This window comes from Xyrauchen texanus, chromosome 4, assembly GCF_025860055.1.
Source record: "Xyrauchen texanus isolate HMW12.3.18 chromosome 4, RBS_HiC_50CHRs, whole genome shotgun sequence".
Classification (NCBI taxonomy): Eukaryota; Metazoa; Chordata; class Actinopteri; order Cypriniformes; family Catostomidae; genus Xyrauchen; species Xyrauchen texanus.
The window spans coordinates 48,940,280-48,958,481 of NC_068279.1; the positions used below are offsets into that span (position 1 = coordinate 48,940,280).

At 36.7% G+C, this 18,202-nt stretch overlaps 1 protein-coding gene across 1 annotated transcript in view; it reads left to right on the forward strand.

The window, feature by feature from the left end:
* LOC127641568 (uncharacterized) overlaps positions 1 to 16,132 on the forward strand; it is a 23,260-nt gene extending 7,128 nt beyond the window's left edge. Inside the window, exons 2-16 of the mRNA XM_052124578.1 lie at positions 497 to 583; positions 2,048 to 2,148; positions 2,494 to 2,551; positions 3,201 to 3,304; positions 4,538 to 4,627; positions 4,896 to 5,009; positions 6,190 to 6,267; positions 7,635 to 7,812; positions 8,185 to 8,232; positions 10,126 to 10,217; positions 10,292 to 10,407; positions 12,422 to 12,603; positions 15,085 to 15,137; positions 15,232 to 15,298; positions 15,497 to 16,132. Coding sequence (XP_051980538.1) covers positions 497 to 583; positions 2,048 to 2,148; positions 2,494 to 2,551; positions 3,201 to 3,304; positions 4,538 to 4,627; positions 4,896 to 5,009; positions 6,190 to 6,267; positions 7,635 to 7,812; positions 8,185 to 8,232; positions 10,126 to 10,217; positions 10,292 to 10,407; positions 12,422 to 12,603; positions 15,085 to 15,137; positions 15,232 to 15,298; positions 15,497 to 15,561 — 1,433 coding nt within the window. The 3' untranslated portion in view covers positions 15,562 to 16,132. The remainder of the gene's footprint in view (positions 1 to 496; positions 584 to 2,047; positions 2,149 to 2,493; positions 2,552 to 3,200; positions 3,305 to 4,537; positions 4,628 to 4,895; positions 5,010 to 6,189; positions 6,268 to 7,634; positions 7,813 to 8,184; positions 8,233 to 10,125; positions 10,218 to 10,291; positions 10,408 to 12,421; positions 12,604 to 15,084; positions 15,138 to 15,231; positions 15,299 to 15,496) is intronic.
* The last annotated feature ends 2,070 nt before the right edge of the window (positions 16,133 to 18,202 follow it).

Below are 18,202 nucleotides of genomic sequence, written 5' to 3' on the forward strand. Positions count from 1 at the left end.
ATCTTGAAATATATATATTTTTTTGTTAATTTTGTCACAAAGAAGCAAAATGGCAACCGGCATGTTGGTCACACCGTATGAATGATTTGGTGGATAAGTTCTTCAAATATTAATATCTAAAAAAAGAACGTTTCATAGAAATAATTAGATTATTCTGATAATCTATAATGTCTTACCAACATTTCTTTTTTTTTTTCTAAATCTTCAGCTTTTTTTTTTTTTTTTACTTTCAGCCCCAGAAAGATTGTAAAAATGACTTTGAAACCATGTTAATCATAATCAAGGTGTATTCAAGTCATTGTTTTATGTGATTTTTGAATAGATCCGAAATTAAAACATTGTCATTGACCCTTAAATTAAAAAAACAATGCAAAATAGAAGCATTTTCACTAGTGGAATGAGATCTTTGGAATGTTTACTAGTTTTTAATTTGATTTTGACATCTCTCGTTCACTTAATTTCTTAGTTTCAGTAAAAAATAATCGCATTTCTTTAGGTGACTTTGCACCAGATGATGTTGAGGAGCAGGTCAGAGAGCATATTCTGCAGGACTTGGAGACATTCTTGAGATGTCAAGTGCCAGGTAACACATTTACTTAGTGTCTGCATATTATATTCAGTACAACAAATGCAACCGTGAGGTATACTTGCACTTGAACTGTACAAATGTAGTTGACAGTTCAACAGAATTATTTTTGCTCTTATTACAGTAAACAGTAGGCAATTGAGTATTGGTTTAAACATGCTTAATTATCATGAGAAAATGTCTTATAATATTAATGGTCTTTAAAAGGATAGTTTGCCCAAAGAAGAAAATGCTCTCATCATTTACTCACCCTCATGCCATCCCAGAAGTGTTGACTTTCTACAGCAGAACACAAATAAAGATTTTTAGAAGAATATTTCAGCTCTGTAGGTCCATAAATGCAAGTGAATGGTGACCAGACCTATGTTGCTACAAAAGTCACATAAAGGAAACCAAAGTAATCCATAAGACTCCAGTGTTTAAATCCATACCTTCAGAAGTGATATGAAGGTGTGGGTAAGAAACCGAACAATATTTAAGTAATTTTTTACTCAATCTTCACTTTAACTTTAACTTTCACATGTGAAAGTGAATCTTAATAGGCACCACATGTGACTTACAGATGTAAAAGTGAAAGTGGAGATTTGGAGTAAAAAACAAAAAGCACTTATGGACCTGGGTAGCTCAATAAGTAAAGATGCTGACTACCACCTCTGGAGTTGTGAGTTCAAATCCCAGGGCATGCTGAGTGACTCCAGCCAGGTCTCCTAAGCAACCACATTTTCCCGGTTGCTAGGGAGGGTAGAGTCACATGGGGTAACCTCCTTGTGGTCGCTATAATGTGGTTCGCTCAGTTGGGCGCTTGGTGAGTTGGGTGTGGATGCCGCAGTGGATGGCGTGAAGCCTCCACATGTGCTGGGTAATGTGCACAACAAGCCATGTGATAAGATGCATGGATTGACGTCTCAGACGTGGAGGCGACTGAGATTTGTACTACGCCACCACAAGGACTTAAGAGTCCATTGGAATTTGGGCATTCCAAATTGGGGAGAAAAAGGAGAAAATAAAAAAAGGACTTACATTTTGTTCTGTTTCTATCCCACATCTGTTATACTGCTTCTGAAGACATGGATTTAACCACTGGAATCATATTAATTACTTTTATGTTTCCTTTGTCATTTGTGGAGCTACAAAGATCTGATCACCATTCACTTGCATTGTATGGACCTTCAGAGCTGAGATATTCTTCTAAAAATCTTTGTGTTCTGCTGAAGAAAGATAGTCATACACATCTGGGATGGCATGAGAGAATTTTCTTTTTTGGGTGAACTACCTTTAATATGGGCTTCATATTCGTGATACAAATATAATTTCGAATTTTTCTATTTTGATTTCGGTGTGGAATATGACCCGACCGTTCATCAGGTTTACTCAGTTACTCTGTTATTGTATCTTAATTGTTTTACATAAACATAATGGAAGGACTATGCAGATGATAAATAATTCATATATGTTCAACAGGAGCCAAGTTGGTTCTGTTTGGATCATCTAAGAATGGCTTTGGCTTTAAACAGAGTGACTTAGACATCTGTATGACTATAGAAGGCCAGGACACAGCAGAGGTAATGCACAAAGGCTTTTTTTTTTCTTCAGGCAGACAAAGTATCAACTCCAATAATAGTGGTTCACAACTATTCTTAATTGTGCTTAATAGTGACGATAAACTACTTTTTCTTCACTTGCCTATCAAATAAAGGCCAATAAATGTCTATTTTTAAAGAAAAGTACTTTGTACACATTGGTCAGAGGGACTATGACAGGTAAACAAGGAGACACTATAGCATTGGTTTGTGAAATAAATAGTAAAACTGTGAATTATTAGCTTTTTTTTTAATTATTTCTCACTTTATTCTGTAGCGATCATTTAGTTTCCATTTCTGGTGCCTTGCACACATTCTCTTTGACAGGGCTTGGACTCCATTGCAATTATTGAGAGCTTGGCTAAAGCACTACGCAAACACCAAGGTAAGCTGGCAGTGTTCTGGGTGTAATTGCAATATTGCCTGTTGTTTACACTACTAAAGGATGAAGGATAAAGAGGATGCGGAGAATGTTTAATTGTTAAATAATTTGGCAAAATAATATAACTGATCTAATCCAGTCTCCCCTGCAGTAAAACATATATGCATAATAATACATAATTGTGGCAAAGGCAGTATCAATAATATAATTGAATCTACAAAATCTGTGTGTGTGTGTGCGTTTAATAATTATCTGTTTATTTGTTATTTTAAGGAACATAAAGGTTTTTCCTCTATATAACTTCATGAAGCCCCCTGTATTTTTCAGGAAGGCGATCAACCGATAGTGGATTATGCCGATAACCGATTAATCAGCTGATAGTTTTTTAAAATCAATTTATAGAATGATAAAAAATGTCTTGGCTTATGGCAGGCTAAATTGAGGCTAAAAGAATCAAACATTTAACGAAGACTTTGTTTCTATGCTCCACATGTATGTATAAGTATTTACAAATAATCTGTAAAACCGATATGTAGGTCTACCTCAATGTAGGTGTATGCTGGTAAAATAAGAGTGATTTTGTTTTGCCCCTGCTCCTGCTGCCTCCAACTCTCTTTTCCTCTCCCCATGTTTGTTCTTCCATTCATTTTAGGTGTGAGAAACATCCTGCCTATTACTACTGCCAAAGTCCCAATTGTGAAGTTTTACCACATCAAAACTGGACTAGAGGGAGATATAAGCTTGTACAATACACTGGTGAGAGAATAACTGTATTCAATTATTTTTGTCCATGATACAGTTAAACAGAAACTAAGCATTAGCCCAATTAAAGTGCAGGCCACATATTGTCAGGGTTTATAGTGCTAATATTTCACAAGAACAAAAACTCTGTTTTCTCATTGTGTATTTAGTATTTGGGGCCAAGCACCAATGGAGCTCCTATTTATCTGTTAGTGTTCTTATTCTTCCGCCAAAAGTCTATGGAACCCATATAGCTGTACATAGGAAAGTTATGAAATTTGGCACACTGATACAGGACACTCTCAAATGGAACTGACCCAAATTTGGGGTCTCTCACTCAAACCCTCTAGCGCCGCCAACAGTTAAAATTTAACTTGCGTTTCGGCCGATAACTTCTGAAGTGTAAAGGCCTGAGTATACGTTGGTTCTCCACGTTGCTGATCACTCCGCTGTTACGGTTGTGACGTAATGCAGCTATGTTGTTTTTGCTATGTTGTATCTCTCTCGCACAGCGGAGTGTCATCAACACGGTCCACATGGCCCAGATTTTCTCGACCCGTGGCTACGGTCCTCATCTGTGCGCATCGTCGGTGCAGGCACTGGCCATTGACTGTACTAAAAAAGTAATCTAAAATCTGCTGTAGTGGGCATGCGTCAGACACGTTAATTTAATCCCTCTCGATCAGAAGAGTATACTCTGAAAGGCAACGCAGTCGGCTGGGCGCGTTCCGAAACACCGAAAAATGAGGTAAACCCGGGCCTCAAGTCCTATAAACAAAATGATTTTGTCCTCTGATTCCTTTGGTCAAGGAAATGTCGCATAGTTTTGTAGCTCTGCCCACTCGATTTTCCAAATTTTCAGAAAAAAAAAGACTTTTTTTGAACTCCTAGACCATATGTCCAATCGCTCAAATTTAACACGTAACATCTAGAGACACTCATGACAAAAAGTTTTGAGATTTACGATCTATCCGTTCTTGTATAACACTTCAACAAATTTGATTGGGAACACGACATGGACGCGAGGCTGCATCTTCACAATTTTTCAGCATATTGACACGAAACTTGGTATGTCATCACAAGCATGACCTGAGGGTGCCTGCAGCATTTCGGCACAGTGCCACCTAGTGGTCAGGCTATTTTTGCTTATAACTTCTGAATAGTTTGGCCTAAAGTGAGGAGGCTGGTCTCGTTAGATTCCTGGGGTCATGCCCAGATTCATAAGAATTTCCTACTTTGTCCCCTCAGGCTCTGCACAACACACAGTTACTGGCATCATATGCTGCAATTGATGCTCGTGTGAAGATCCTCTGCTATGTCATGAAAGTGTTTTCTAAAGTAAGTTTGACACATTGATTAAATATCAGATTGTGGTGCCATCATTGCTTTAGTGATAATAACTTGATTTATCAGAGTCAAGCAAGTTGCTTTTTAGTGAAAACTTCCCAATAGTTTTATATTGGAGCTGCCCAAATGTTTAAATTTTTTTGGGAGTAGTGGGGATGTGACCAATGACTTTGGTTGTGGCTTTGATATTAATGATCAGTGGTCCACATGTAAATGTGATATCTTGATCATGAGAATGAAATGATTCTTGTTTCTTCAGGTATGTGACATTGGAGATGCATCACGTGGCAGTTTATCTTCCTATGCCTACACACTTATGGTGCTGTACTTCCTTCAACAAAGAAACCCTCCTGTTATCCCTGTTCTCCAAGAGGTGTGCTTCTTGTTGCCTATACATTTTTCCAAAGCTTTTAGCTGTAATTAAGTAATTAATAGCAAGCTTTTTCATTGTTTCTAAGCTAAATGTGTACTTTAAACCAAACTAAACTGTGTTACTTTTTCTGTTAAAATACTTTCTCCTGTTGCACCTTAATATGCAGAAATTATGTAAAGGTGAAGTGTGTAATTTGTGCGACACTAGTGTCACCAAGCGGAAGTGCATAAATTCTCACTGTTGTCAAAAAGGTTTCCTGAACACTTCACCGTATGCCAGAGACTGGACAAACAGTATGTCCCATCGCAAACCTTTCCCATTGGTTGAGCCAGTGTTTCTGTGTCAGGCTGGTCAGGATTCTCAAACAGAGCGATGTTTTGATAACGCCACAGTATGACACTTTTCAGGAGAATGAGCCTACGGATGACTTGCTTAAGTTACTTATGTGCTCATTCAAATAAGTTCACCTCCATTCATTTACACACCCTTATTCTCTCTCAAACTCTTACGACTTTCTGTCTTCTGCAGAACACAAACAAAAATATTTTGATGGGGATATAATATGAAATTATCCATACAATTCAAGTCAATGGGGTTCAACACTTCCAAGCTCTAAAAAGGACATAAAGGCAGCATAAAGGTAATCCATACTAATCCAGTGGTTGAACCCATGTCTTCTGACACACACTGCTCATGTACATGTACTCTGCATATGCGTCAAGAGCAAGTACATTTCATCGAGCATCAATGATTGCGGCTTGAAGACTGCAGAAAAATAATTTGAAAAAAAGTTACATTTTGGTCTGTTTCTCACTCAAAACTGACCATATCACTTGAGAAAGACATGGATTTAACCACTTGAGTTGTGTGTATTACCTTTATGCTGACTTTTCCTTTTTTGAGCTTGGAAGTGTTGGGCCTCATTGACTTGCATTGAATAGATGTATTTACATCCCAATGAAAATATCTTTGTTTGTGTTTTGCTGAAGAAAGTCATACGAGTTTTAAGATGGCATAAGTGTAAGAGAACTATAATTTTTGGGTGAACTATTCCTTTAAAGTGGGATAAGAGAAAGTATTTTATCATCGAAACAATGGCAGAAATGATCAAATGTAAATTATAATGTGCTCATGTTAGAATAGATGTAGAATAAATAAATCATTTTTTTTATATATATAGATATTTGATGGGGAGAGGAAACCTGTAGTGCTTGTAGATGGCTGGGATGTACATTTCTTTAAGGATTTAAAGAATTTGGTGAGTGAATTTGATGGTTCATCACATGAGGTCCAGGAAAATTATATAAAAGAAATTATTATGTTTAATAGCTTAGTGTGCTAGCTGTAATTAAAAAATTGTGATTTAATGCTGTAGCATTCCTTAAAGTATCACAAAGTAATCTGAATGTTGGCTTAAAAGCTTTCCATGGCAGATACTCTATATCCCTGTACACAAAAGGAGATGTTTGGAAAAAGTTAGCCTGAAGGCCCCAGTACACTTACAGGGAAGTTCTACTTCATTCTCTGTTCAGAGGTAAAAAGAAGTTCGAAAAAGCTGAGCAACGACATCCTGTTTGCGAACATACAGACTCCAGCCACACCGCTAGGGAAGGCGTTTAGACGAGCATTTAAATATGAGGACGCTCTACATGTCATCAACTAATATGACATTAAAATGTGTTATCAATGACTTTATGCCTCATTCTATGAGTAGAATTCACAAGAGATCAGTAAAAGAAGCTGTTTTAACAAGTCGATGATTTAAATAAATAAATATGCAGTTGGTAATGTGTAATTTGTGACGTTTACCTTTTGCATTCATGGCGCTAATGCACTAACACGCTATACACAACCATAATGTGCGCTGGTTACACTCTGTTATTGTAATTTATGATTTACACTGATACTACTGCAAAGATGGGTTAATGGGTAGAATACAGACAAAAGAATGATGATTGTCATATCTTACTTTAGGTAGATGTGTGAATATCTTCCTGCTGCAGATGAAACAAATGTGAAGCAGCATATCAAACAACAGAGTGAATGGGCACTTAAGAATAATGAGTAGATTTGATTCATTAGTAGGCTAATTAAACAAAAAAATGCATGACATGGTCTTCGAAAATGTCTCTACTCAAACAATCGTACAGATGTAGGTAAATTAGCACCAGCTCGCTAATAACTTTGTATGCCATTGTGTTCATGTTGACTGATCTTAACTGATCGAACGGGAATTCACTGTGGGCTTCAAAGTAGGAGGAGCTCCAGGTCACATCTGCTAATGATCTGGACCAATGGAAGTAAAAATGTGTTTTGCAGCCGGTAAGACGTTTTCCTCAAAGTTTGCCATGGCGAGCGGTTATGAACCCTTCTTAGATTTCGTTGGTTAGTATGCAGGGGCCTTTAGTCACCATTCGTTTTCATTGGCTCTTTTTTTTTTATACAATGAAATTTATTTAGGCTTTCATGTCAGTCTTTAACATTCTGCTTATCTTTTGTATTCCATGGAAGAAGGCAAGTCGTGAGTAAATGATGACAGAATTTTTGGGGTGAACTATTTCTTTAAACATGCAGCACAAAAATGTGGCTTGAATGTTGCCAAGTGTGGGATTGTTTATTCCACAGTGTAATTACTGGCCAGAGTACAAGAAGAATAAGGAGTCGGTGGGGGAACTGTGGCTCGGGCTGCTGCAATTTTACACAGAGATTTTTGACTTCAAGGAGAACGTCATCTGTGTCCGCAGGAAGGAGTCTCTCACCACTTTTAAGAAGCAGTGGACCTCCAAACATCTTGCCATCGAGGGTGAGGCCATACTGCTATTATGATGGCATGAATCAGACCAAGAACCCAGTATGCAATATTAGAGGGTAATGCGTTATATAATTAGATTACTTTTTAAATGTAATGCTACTATTTTGGGATTTTTTGCATCATCATAATATGTGACATTAAGTAAGTAACATTAATTTTCGATTTCATATACTGACAAATGCAGTTGAAAACCTCTGAAACAAACTACTAATGTGTTACTTAAATTTGCAACAATGCAATCTAAATAGTTACTTTTATTAGACGTTACCCAATAGTGAACTCATTATGTTCCCCAAAACTAGATGGGGTGCAATATCATGATTGATCAGTTGTGTATACATTGTCTTTATCTTGTTGTTTTAGATCCCTTTGATTTGAGTCATAATCTCGGAGCTGGTCTCTCACGGAGAAGTATGTAATTTTTCTTTTCCTTTTGTTGTTACTCTAACTCCAACATGCAAAGTTACTGTATTCTACTTTTTGTTATCACTATTACTCTTATTTCTGGGCTGCCAGAGATTTACTGATAAAATACTACCTGTCTGAGTACATTAATTTACAGTACAACATACAGCATATATATATTTAATACAGCTTATCAGCATTTACTTTAATTAAATATCTAGCTTAATGAAAGAAAAGGCCCACAGAAATGTTCTCGATAAATAATCGATTACTTGTGCACATCCCTACCTTTTGAAGTCAGAAGTTTACGTACACTTAGGTTGAAGTCATTAAACCTACATATTAGGAAACTTGAGTTTTGGCAAGTCATTTAGAACATCTACTTAGTGCATGGCATGAGTAATTTTTTACTGACAGATTTTTTTCACTGTTAATTGACTAAATCACAATTCTAGTGGGTCAGAAGTTTACATACACTAAGTTAACTGTGCCTATAAGCTGCTTAGAAAATTCCAGAAAATTATGTCAAGCCTTTATGCAATTAGCCAATTAGCTTCTGATATGCAAATTGGAGTCAATTGGAGGTGCATCTGTAGATGTATTTTAAGGCCTACCTTCAAGCTCTGTGGCTCTTTGCTTGACATCATGGGAGAATCACCCAAGACCTCAGAAAAAAATATTGTGGACCTCCACAAAAGTCTGGTTCATCCTTGGGAGCAATTTCCAAATGCCAGAAGGTACCACATTCATCTGTACAAACAATAGTACGAAAGTATAAACACTATGCATTCTGTCTCCATAGAGATGAATGTAGTTTGGTACGAAAAGTGCAAATCAATCCCAGACAACAGCAAAGGACCTTGTGAAGATGCTGGAGGAAACGGGTAAACAAGTATCTAGATCCACAGTAAAGCGAGTCCTATATCGACATAACCTGAAAAGCTGCTCCGCAATGATTAAGCCACTACTCCAAAACCACCATAAAAAAGCCAGACTACAGTTTGCATGTTCACATGCGGACAAAGATCTTACTTTTTGGAGAAATGTCCTCTGGTCTGATTAAACAATAATTTAACTGTTTGGCTATAAAGACCCATCATTTTGTCTGGAGGAAAAAGGGTGAGGCTTGCTAGCCAAAGATCACCATCTCAACCCTGAAGCATGGGTATGGCAGCATCATGTTGTGGGGGTGCTTTGCTGCAGGAGGGACTGGTGCACTTCACAAAATAGATGGCATCATGAGGAAGGAAAATGATGTGGATATGTTGAAGCAACATCTCAAGACTTCAGCTAGGAAGTTCAAGCTTGGTCGCAAATGGGTCTTCCAAATGGAAAATGACCCCAAGCATACCTCCAGATTATTGTGGAGTTGTGGCTTAAGAACAACAAAGTCAAGGTATTGGAGTGGCCATCACAAAGCTCTGACCTCAATCCGACAGACAATTCGTGGGCAGAACTGAAAGCGTGTGTGAACTTAAAATCTGACTCAGTTACACCAGTTCTGTCTGGAGGAATGGGTCAAAATTCCAGCAACTTATTGTGAGAAGCTTGTGGAGGCTACTCAAAAAGTTTGACCCAAGATAAACAATTTAGTGGCAATGCTACCAAATACTTACAAAGTGTATGTAAACTTCTGACCCACTGGGAATGTGGTGAAAGAACTAAAAGCTGAAATAAATAATTCTCTCTACTATTATTTTGACATTTCACATTCTTAAAATGAAGTAGTGATCCCAACTGACCTAAGACAGGGAATGTTTTCTACGATTACATGTCAGGACATGTACAACAGACATGTTTAAATTACATTGAAAAGATGTAGAGATAAAATTTGTTGGCTTGATGTTGATTAAAGCACTACACTTCAATAACTGGTCGCATCTTCCTTGATGTTTTCAGTGGCCAGCTTCATCATGAAAGCCTTCATCAATGCACGCAGTGTCTTCGGCACCCCTGTCAGAGTTTACCCCCCAGAGTATTCAAATAAAATGGTTTGTGTCCACCTACTTTCTCTACAGTACCTTTTCAAGTCACGTGAGTTTTAATGTCAGTTTTGTTTTGGCAGGAGTACTTTTTTGACCCAGAGGTGCTCACCGAGGGCAAACTCGCACCCAACGACCGCTGCTGCCGGATTTGTGGGAAGATTGGACATTTTATGAAAGACTGTCCAATGAGAAAGAGGTAATTTAGCTAAATTGTATTTTATTTTTTTAATAATTTGTTTTGAATATGTATTTGATAATCTTTCAAACCAAAGATTGCTAGAAAAACTTTTAGAAAATGGCATTGGAAATGGTTGGTAATGCTTCACAGTGTCAATGTTATGCATAGTACAGATTATACAGTAACAGTGATGTACTAGTCAATTATTAAACAGCATTTCATTTGAATATATTTGAGAAGCACTTTATGACTTAAGTTAATGTCCAGAAAGGCTACTTTATCTGGAAAAGTCATGGAGATTAATACAATCTTAAAGTCATGGAAATTTCTATATTAAATAAGAGCAATTTCTAGCTGATGAAATGCGTTATTTTAGAGCTGAGCATAATGAATATTCTGTGTGTGTGTGTGTGTGTGTGTGTGTATGTATGTCAGCTGCACATTCATGCTACGAATCTCCTGTTCTACCACATCCCAAACTAAAGAACAGTGAACTCATTGTCATTTTCATGAAGCCAGTTTGAGAAGACATTTGCTTTGTGACATGTTGCATTATCATGCTGGTAGTAGCCATCAGAAGATGGATAAATTGTGGCTATGAAGGGATGCACATGGTCCACAATAATACTCAAATAGGCTGTGGCATTCAAGTGATGATTGATTGGTATTAAGTGTGCCAAAGTGTGCCAAGAAAACATTCCCCACACCATTACACCACCGCCACCAGCCTAGACTATTGATAAGGCAGGTTGGGTCTATGGATTCGTGCTTTTGTCACCAAATTGTGGGTGGCTCTGGCTCAGGTGGTAGAGCGGGTCGGCTGCCAATCGCAGGGTTGGGGGTTCGATACCCGGCCCACACTACTCCACGTGCCGAAGTGTCCTTGGGTAAGACACTTAACCCTAAGTTGCTCCCATTTGCAGGCTAGCACCTTGCATGGCAGCTCTGCCGCCATTGGTGTATGAATGGGTGATTGGGACACAGTGTTAAGGTTAAAACAAAAAAGCGCTATATAAGTGCAGACCATTTACCATTTTTACCATAAATTCTGACCCTACCATCTGTGTACCTCAACAAAAATCAAGACTCATCAGACCAAGCAATGTTTTTTCAGTCTTTATCTGTCCAGTTTGGTGAGCCTGTGCAAACAGCAACCTCAGTTTTCTGTTCTTGGCTGACAGAAGTGGAACCCAACGTGGTCTTAGCCCATCTGCTCGAGGTTTGATGTGTTGTGCATTCAAAGATGCTCCTCTGCTCACTACAGTTGTACAGAGTGGTTATCTGAGTCAGCTCGAACCAGTCTGGCCATTCTCTGTTGACCTCTCTCATCAACAAGGTGTTTCCGTCTGCAGAACTGCCGCTCACTGGATGTTTTTGTTTTTGGCACCATTCTGAGTAACTCTAGAGACTGTTGTGTGTGACAATCCCAGGAGATGTTACATAAATACGCAAAGCAGCCCGTCTGGCAGAAAAAAATCAATAAGATCACATTTTTATCCCCATTATGATGGATTATGTGAATATTAACTGAAGCTCCTGACCTTGTATCTGCATGATTTTATGCATTGCACTGCTTCCACACAATTGGCTGATTAGATAATGGCATGAACAAGTAGTTGTACAGGTGTACCTAATAAAGTGGTCAGTGAGAGTATATTCATTATGCTCAGCTCTGAAATATGGTATTTCTTTGGCAAGAAATAGCTTTTTTACATTTTCATCCATTAATCATTAACAACTAGAAAAATCAAGGAAATTCAATTGATTTAAATGAGGGAACCCCATACAGAAATCCATAGAGAATTTGTAACTTGCTAATTGTTACTGAGAAGTTTATTTCATTTGATTTTGTTAGTCCTTTAGTTAGTTAAATTGAAAAATAAATTCACAATCCATAAATAATACGAAGCCATATCTGTCTTTGCCTTGCACTTACACCTCAGCACATGCCAAAACAGAATTAAATCAGACACATTATGCATTTTAGCTGCTGCTGTTGTTCATTGATTTCTTTTTTTGATGATATATGAAGACAGAGGCATGACAATACTGATGGATTGCTCAGTGGGCGTGACAACATGAAGTTCTGCAAGGGAATGAAGGAATGCAACCCTTATAAGAATGGAAGGTGGCGACAGAAGGAAGAGAGATGCTGTTTTCTGTGCGGCTCAAGTTCTCACATAAAGAGAGACTGCCTGCTGTCTAAATCTCTAGGTAGCTCTTCATCTCATGTCATTGCATTGTTTCATTTTAGTTGCGCTTGATTTGGACATTTACCTATGATAGTTTCTCAGTGTTTTGGATTTTCATTGAGATTTATGAACAGGTGTGACTGTTTAATTGTCAATCCCAATTTCTATTCTAAGAAATAAGTAAACAAACAAACGAAAGTCTTATCAAATTTGTCAAGGCATCCTTTAATGAACGAGCCATATCGAGGTGCTCGTTTGTCCGTCAAATCGATTTTGAATAAGCACCAACAATACTTTTGTATTCCAAATATTCATGACGTAATTTCATTCACAGCATGTGTTTACCAAAAGCTCTCAAAATGCAGTTTTTGAGTCCTGAAATGTGTTCTAGAAATGTGAAGAGAGTCAGCTTGGTTATAGAAATCTTGTGTCAGTCTTGTTTATGTGTTTATGGTGTGTAGAATATAGGGCTATCGATCCATACATTTTTTTTTTTATTTAATTAATTACGATATGTCGATTAATGAATCATATATGATATACATTCATATATGAATATTTGCTGCAAAAGGCCCCCAAATAAAGATAACTCAATATATGGTAATCAGAATAATCCTAAATATAATTAGAGCTGTTAAAATTAATTTAATCATTTTAAATGTATTGCGTGTTTACGCATTAACACACATATCAAACACACACAACTGTGATTCAGTGTAAATGATGGAGAAAGAACCTTGTAACTGTCATTTTGGTACAAAAACCCCAGATGAGACCTATGAAAAGCTGCATTTACATGACTCACTGGAGTGAAGCATCAGCGTTTCCTCTGCGCCGTGTTGTGCTTCAGTCTTACCGGACAATTCGGATGAAGTAAGTTACATGTGCAGTGGCAGCACAAAAAGCAAAACAAGACGTTTTCTGCAAGCACTTTTCATGTGGAGTTCACATGATTCAAAACGGAGTGAATCATGTGAATGCAACTTCACAATTTCTGCAGCAAAGTTAATAGCCACTAATAAACGTGATGGTAGGATGAGGGTTTAAGAGATTTAATGCCTACTGCAATGAATACTCAACATATGGAGACTAATTAGTCAACCTCCCACTTAGGGTACGTTTACACGACAATGAAGGAAACATTTTTCCTTTGTGTTTTTGAAAAGTTTTGTGTACAGACGACAACATTGTCAAAACGATTCCTGTTCACACAGATCCGCGAAAACGACTAAAAACGCTGTATTGTGCATGCCAGGCCAGTAGTTGGCAATATTAAAGAAACACAATGCGCCTGCGCACATAAGGAGTCTTCCACAGAGCGGTGAATACAAACAATGAAGATGGTGAAAGCATCGAACAATTTTGTCTGGACGGAGGATGAGGTTGCTTTTTTTACTACAAGTGACCCTGGACTAAAAAGCACGCCACCTTTTAAAGGACTGCGACTGATGATCTCATGTAGGTCTGTTTGCCCTGGAGGTAAGGACGAAGTTCATGCCTATAGACTGAACACGTAATAAGCATGACGTCATTGTTTTCACAAATTAGCATTTTTGTATGTTTACACGGAGATGATAACGACATCCTTTTCAAAAACATGCACTTTGAAACCCATTTTCAAACGTTTTTAGTTGAAAACGTTGTAAACGGCACCTTAGACTTTGGAAAACGTTTTATGTTTATACTCTTTTGGAAAAGGTAATAAAACTATTGTTTTGAAGGAACTAAATCCATTTTGACAGGAAAATATATTTAGAGTCATAATTAAGCACTCTGTAAATCTGCGATTTAATTGTGATTAACACAAAGAAAATCATGCGATTTGAGAAAAAATATTTTAATTGACTAACAGCACTGACTATAATAAATATGATAAAATGTATAATAATATAAGAAATATCAGATAATTCAAATACGTTATTGTCGCAGATGAATCAAGTATTGTTTAGACAATTCAGAAAGTGGCTTAGCAATCCATTTTACAATCGAGTTCATCAATCTGCTCGAGGTAGACTTGAGATATATTTTCATATCAGGATGTTTTTTTTTTTCTTCATTCCATGCATCTGGCTGACACTTTTGGTGCATCTCAATGTGGTTGCATGGCATAATCGGTTATAGGTTTTCACTGTCTCTAGCCATAAACGCTGTGTCAGGTCAAGTTAAATGTAGTTTGAAACTTTAAAAAGCACGTCTTGAGACCCCTGCACTTTGCTCGGGCCAGCTTTTTTTGATCAGCCTAATGGTTTGTTGTCTGTACAGCAGTTGTGCTTACTGCCCCCTGCTGAAAACAGGTGGCACTTCAAACTTGAATAGTAGGAAAATTGCTTATTACGCTAGCATGATTAATTGCATTTTTAACACGCAAATTTAATGTTAAAATTAAATTGTGAAATGGGTTCTGACACTGGACAGACCTGGTATGTTTACAATTAAGGCATGTTTTGTAAGTTTGAGTCTTTGGTCAAGAGTCATGCAAACATCCACATGTTTGTCTTTGTAGAGTCCTCTCCACACACATACCAAAGAAGTCCTGCTTCAGACAGAGACAGACAAGTATGTTTTGTGGGTTTTATTTCCTTTAATGTTATTTCATAAAAGTGTAGTTTTGCTTATTAATGCAAAGCTCTTCTATGTGTGTACTGTACAGGGCAGTCCTCAACAGGACCGGAAGAGAAAGCAGAAAGCAAAGAGGGTAATTTTGGGTACTGAAGTAGGTGAGCCCAGTACTTTACATGGTGTTTTATGCCGTGCTTAATACATTAGCTGTTTGATGAACTCTTTAATCCTGTTATAATTTCATTTTACAGTAATGTTCATATTAAATGTTTTAATGTAGTGTTAAACTCATAACATTGTCGATAAAATGTCATACTTTATCACATAATCTAGATTGATTCCATGTTGTGTTGTAGGTAGTCTTGCCAGCAGGAACACACCTGTAAATCAGTCTGTCCAGATGTGGAGCCCTGTCAAGTAAAACCTTTACAGTGAACTATTACAGGCTACAGTGAATTATGTCTGATCCGCAACAGCCTAAGCAGAGTATTATCTTAAATCAAAGTTAGATCACTCAGATGAATGTGCCTTTTATAGGTGTTTATTTTTTTAGTTGTTTTTTTCTTACGGAAGGAACTATGGTTGTTTCTCATTTTATCTGTTTTTATTTATTCTTTTTTTTTTTTTTTTTTTTTTAATGAAAGTGTCCAGTTAATTGAATTCGTAATTTAGATTGTATCCCCACCTACTGTGTGTTTTTGAATCAACTTGAATTGTTTTAGTAAATCAAAAGTTTGCACCATTGTGTCTTGTGTGTGTGCTCCATGAAGCATTTTGTTTTGTATAAATATGTACAGAAAGAAATGTTGGTTGGGGTCTGTGTATTTACATTTGTGCTAATATTAATGCAAGTAATTGTAGAGCTGTTCTTTGTGCTTTTTTCTGTCTGGCTGGGCTTGGTTTTAGTTTTTACGCTTTGTTTTATAGTCGTGCTTTGATTTTGCTGAACGAGTTGTGTTTCTTTGCAGGCAGGTTACAATGCATTTTCTGCGATGTCAATAAACTTGTTTAACAAAATGGATTCCAGTTTGTAATTGAAGTCTGGTTTATGTTATACATGATGTGACTTTCTGTTAAATGTCCCCCCTTTTTAAGCAGTAAGTGCAGTGCTATGCTTTTAAGTCATTGGCACAAAGTTAGTGGGCATGGCCATTAAGTCTTGGTAAGTGGGTTTGGCAAAATTGTGTGCAATCTAATTCTAAGGTTCTTCATCAGTTTTTGCACTGCCTGCATACTATTATATAGTCCATTCCCTGTCAAGCATCAGCGATATAAACAATGCACATTTATAAAAAAGTTGGTTATGTAAATGGTCTGTATGCTGAATTATGTTCTTTTGTGCAATAATTGCATCCTTGTTGAATGTTAGGCATATATCTATGACAGTGACACTCCTTTTATATGCATGGAAAACGCAGGTTCAAGATTTGGATATAGGCTCCATTAAAAGTATAGAGAATGTACGCATTGTTAATTATATAGCGGAGTCTATTTTCACCCCAGTGCAAATCTAGTGGGAGATACTATTTGCACTCCAAATTAAATAGTGCGTTTATTGTTTATCATGTTTATTTAGAGTCCCACAGACACTCTACACCCACCCCTATCTCTAAACCTCACCCTAACATTTCCTTATAAACATTAACCATGGTTTTACTACTTTAACCAAAGGATCACCATAGTATTTTGAAGTACAATTATAGTAACCACAAAATTAAACATGTATACTATATTAAAAGTATATTACTGCAGTAAAACTATGATTGATTGCATTATGGCTTCTGCTGGAAAACATGATTTCTACACAATTACTCTAGTAAAACAATGGTTAATTTAACCTGGATCACACTTTTCTCTCCACTTCCAGACCTTCACCGGGACTAAATCACTGTGATGCAATCAATATTTATATTAATTTTGATATAATATTATAAGTAGGATTAAAGGAAATATTAAGAGTGGAAACAGGATGGGGAAAAGTAGGACATATGGGGATATTGAACCCGGGTCCTCCCTTACGAAGAAAAAAAAGCACATCCACACCGTCATTACATGTACACGGCTACAACAGTGATTGTCAGGGAAATAATGTGATGTTCCACTATATTTTCAGAGTTTAGACATGACATTTTTTACCATCTGCTGGTGAAATCTCCAAACTAAAAATGCAGTTTCAATTAGTTTAAACTTTGCACTGAAAACAGTCTTGCTTTTGGTCACCATTCACTTGTAATATATGGACCTACAGAGCTGAGATTATCATCTAAACAATCTTCTGTACGTAAATGAGATACATTTTCATTTTTGGTTGAACTATCCCTATAAATCAACAGTACAAAGACCAAATGTGTGGGTATTGGGACAGGCCCAAATGTCCCCCTTCATTTTTTAAAACAAATAAGCATATGAACAAATAGCATGAATTATATGGCAAGCCGTTTTAACTTTTATTCATTTCCAGTATATGAATTCTTGATATCAACAATTCAATTTTCACTAGTTAAAATGATAGTTATTGATATCAGGAATTCCAAATCTACTAGTAACAATGGCAATATTTGATATCAGAAATTACATTTCCACTAGTAACAATGCTAATTCTTGATATCAACAATTACATTTTTACTAGTTAAAATGCTCATTCTTGATAACAACAATTACGTGGTTACTAGTAAAAATGTCTATTCTAGATATCAACAATTGAATTGCTATTAGTAAAAATGTTAATTTTTGATATCTGAAAATTTATTTATGATATCAACATAATTTCAGATATCTAAAATGGCTTTCTTACTAATAGCAATTCAATTGTTGATATCAAGAATAGACATTTCAACTAGTGACAATTGAATCCTTGATATCAAAAATAAAGGTTTTTACTAGTACGAATTGTATTTCTGATATGTGAAATTGTAATTTCAACAAGAAATCAATTGCTGATATCAACAATTGATTTTGAATGGCAGCCTATGGTGACATTTCACTAGTGAAAATACAATTACAGATATCAAGAATTATAGTTTTTACTAGTTGAAATACAATTCTTGATATCTAGAATGAGC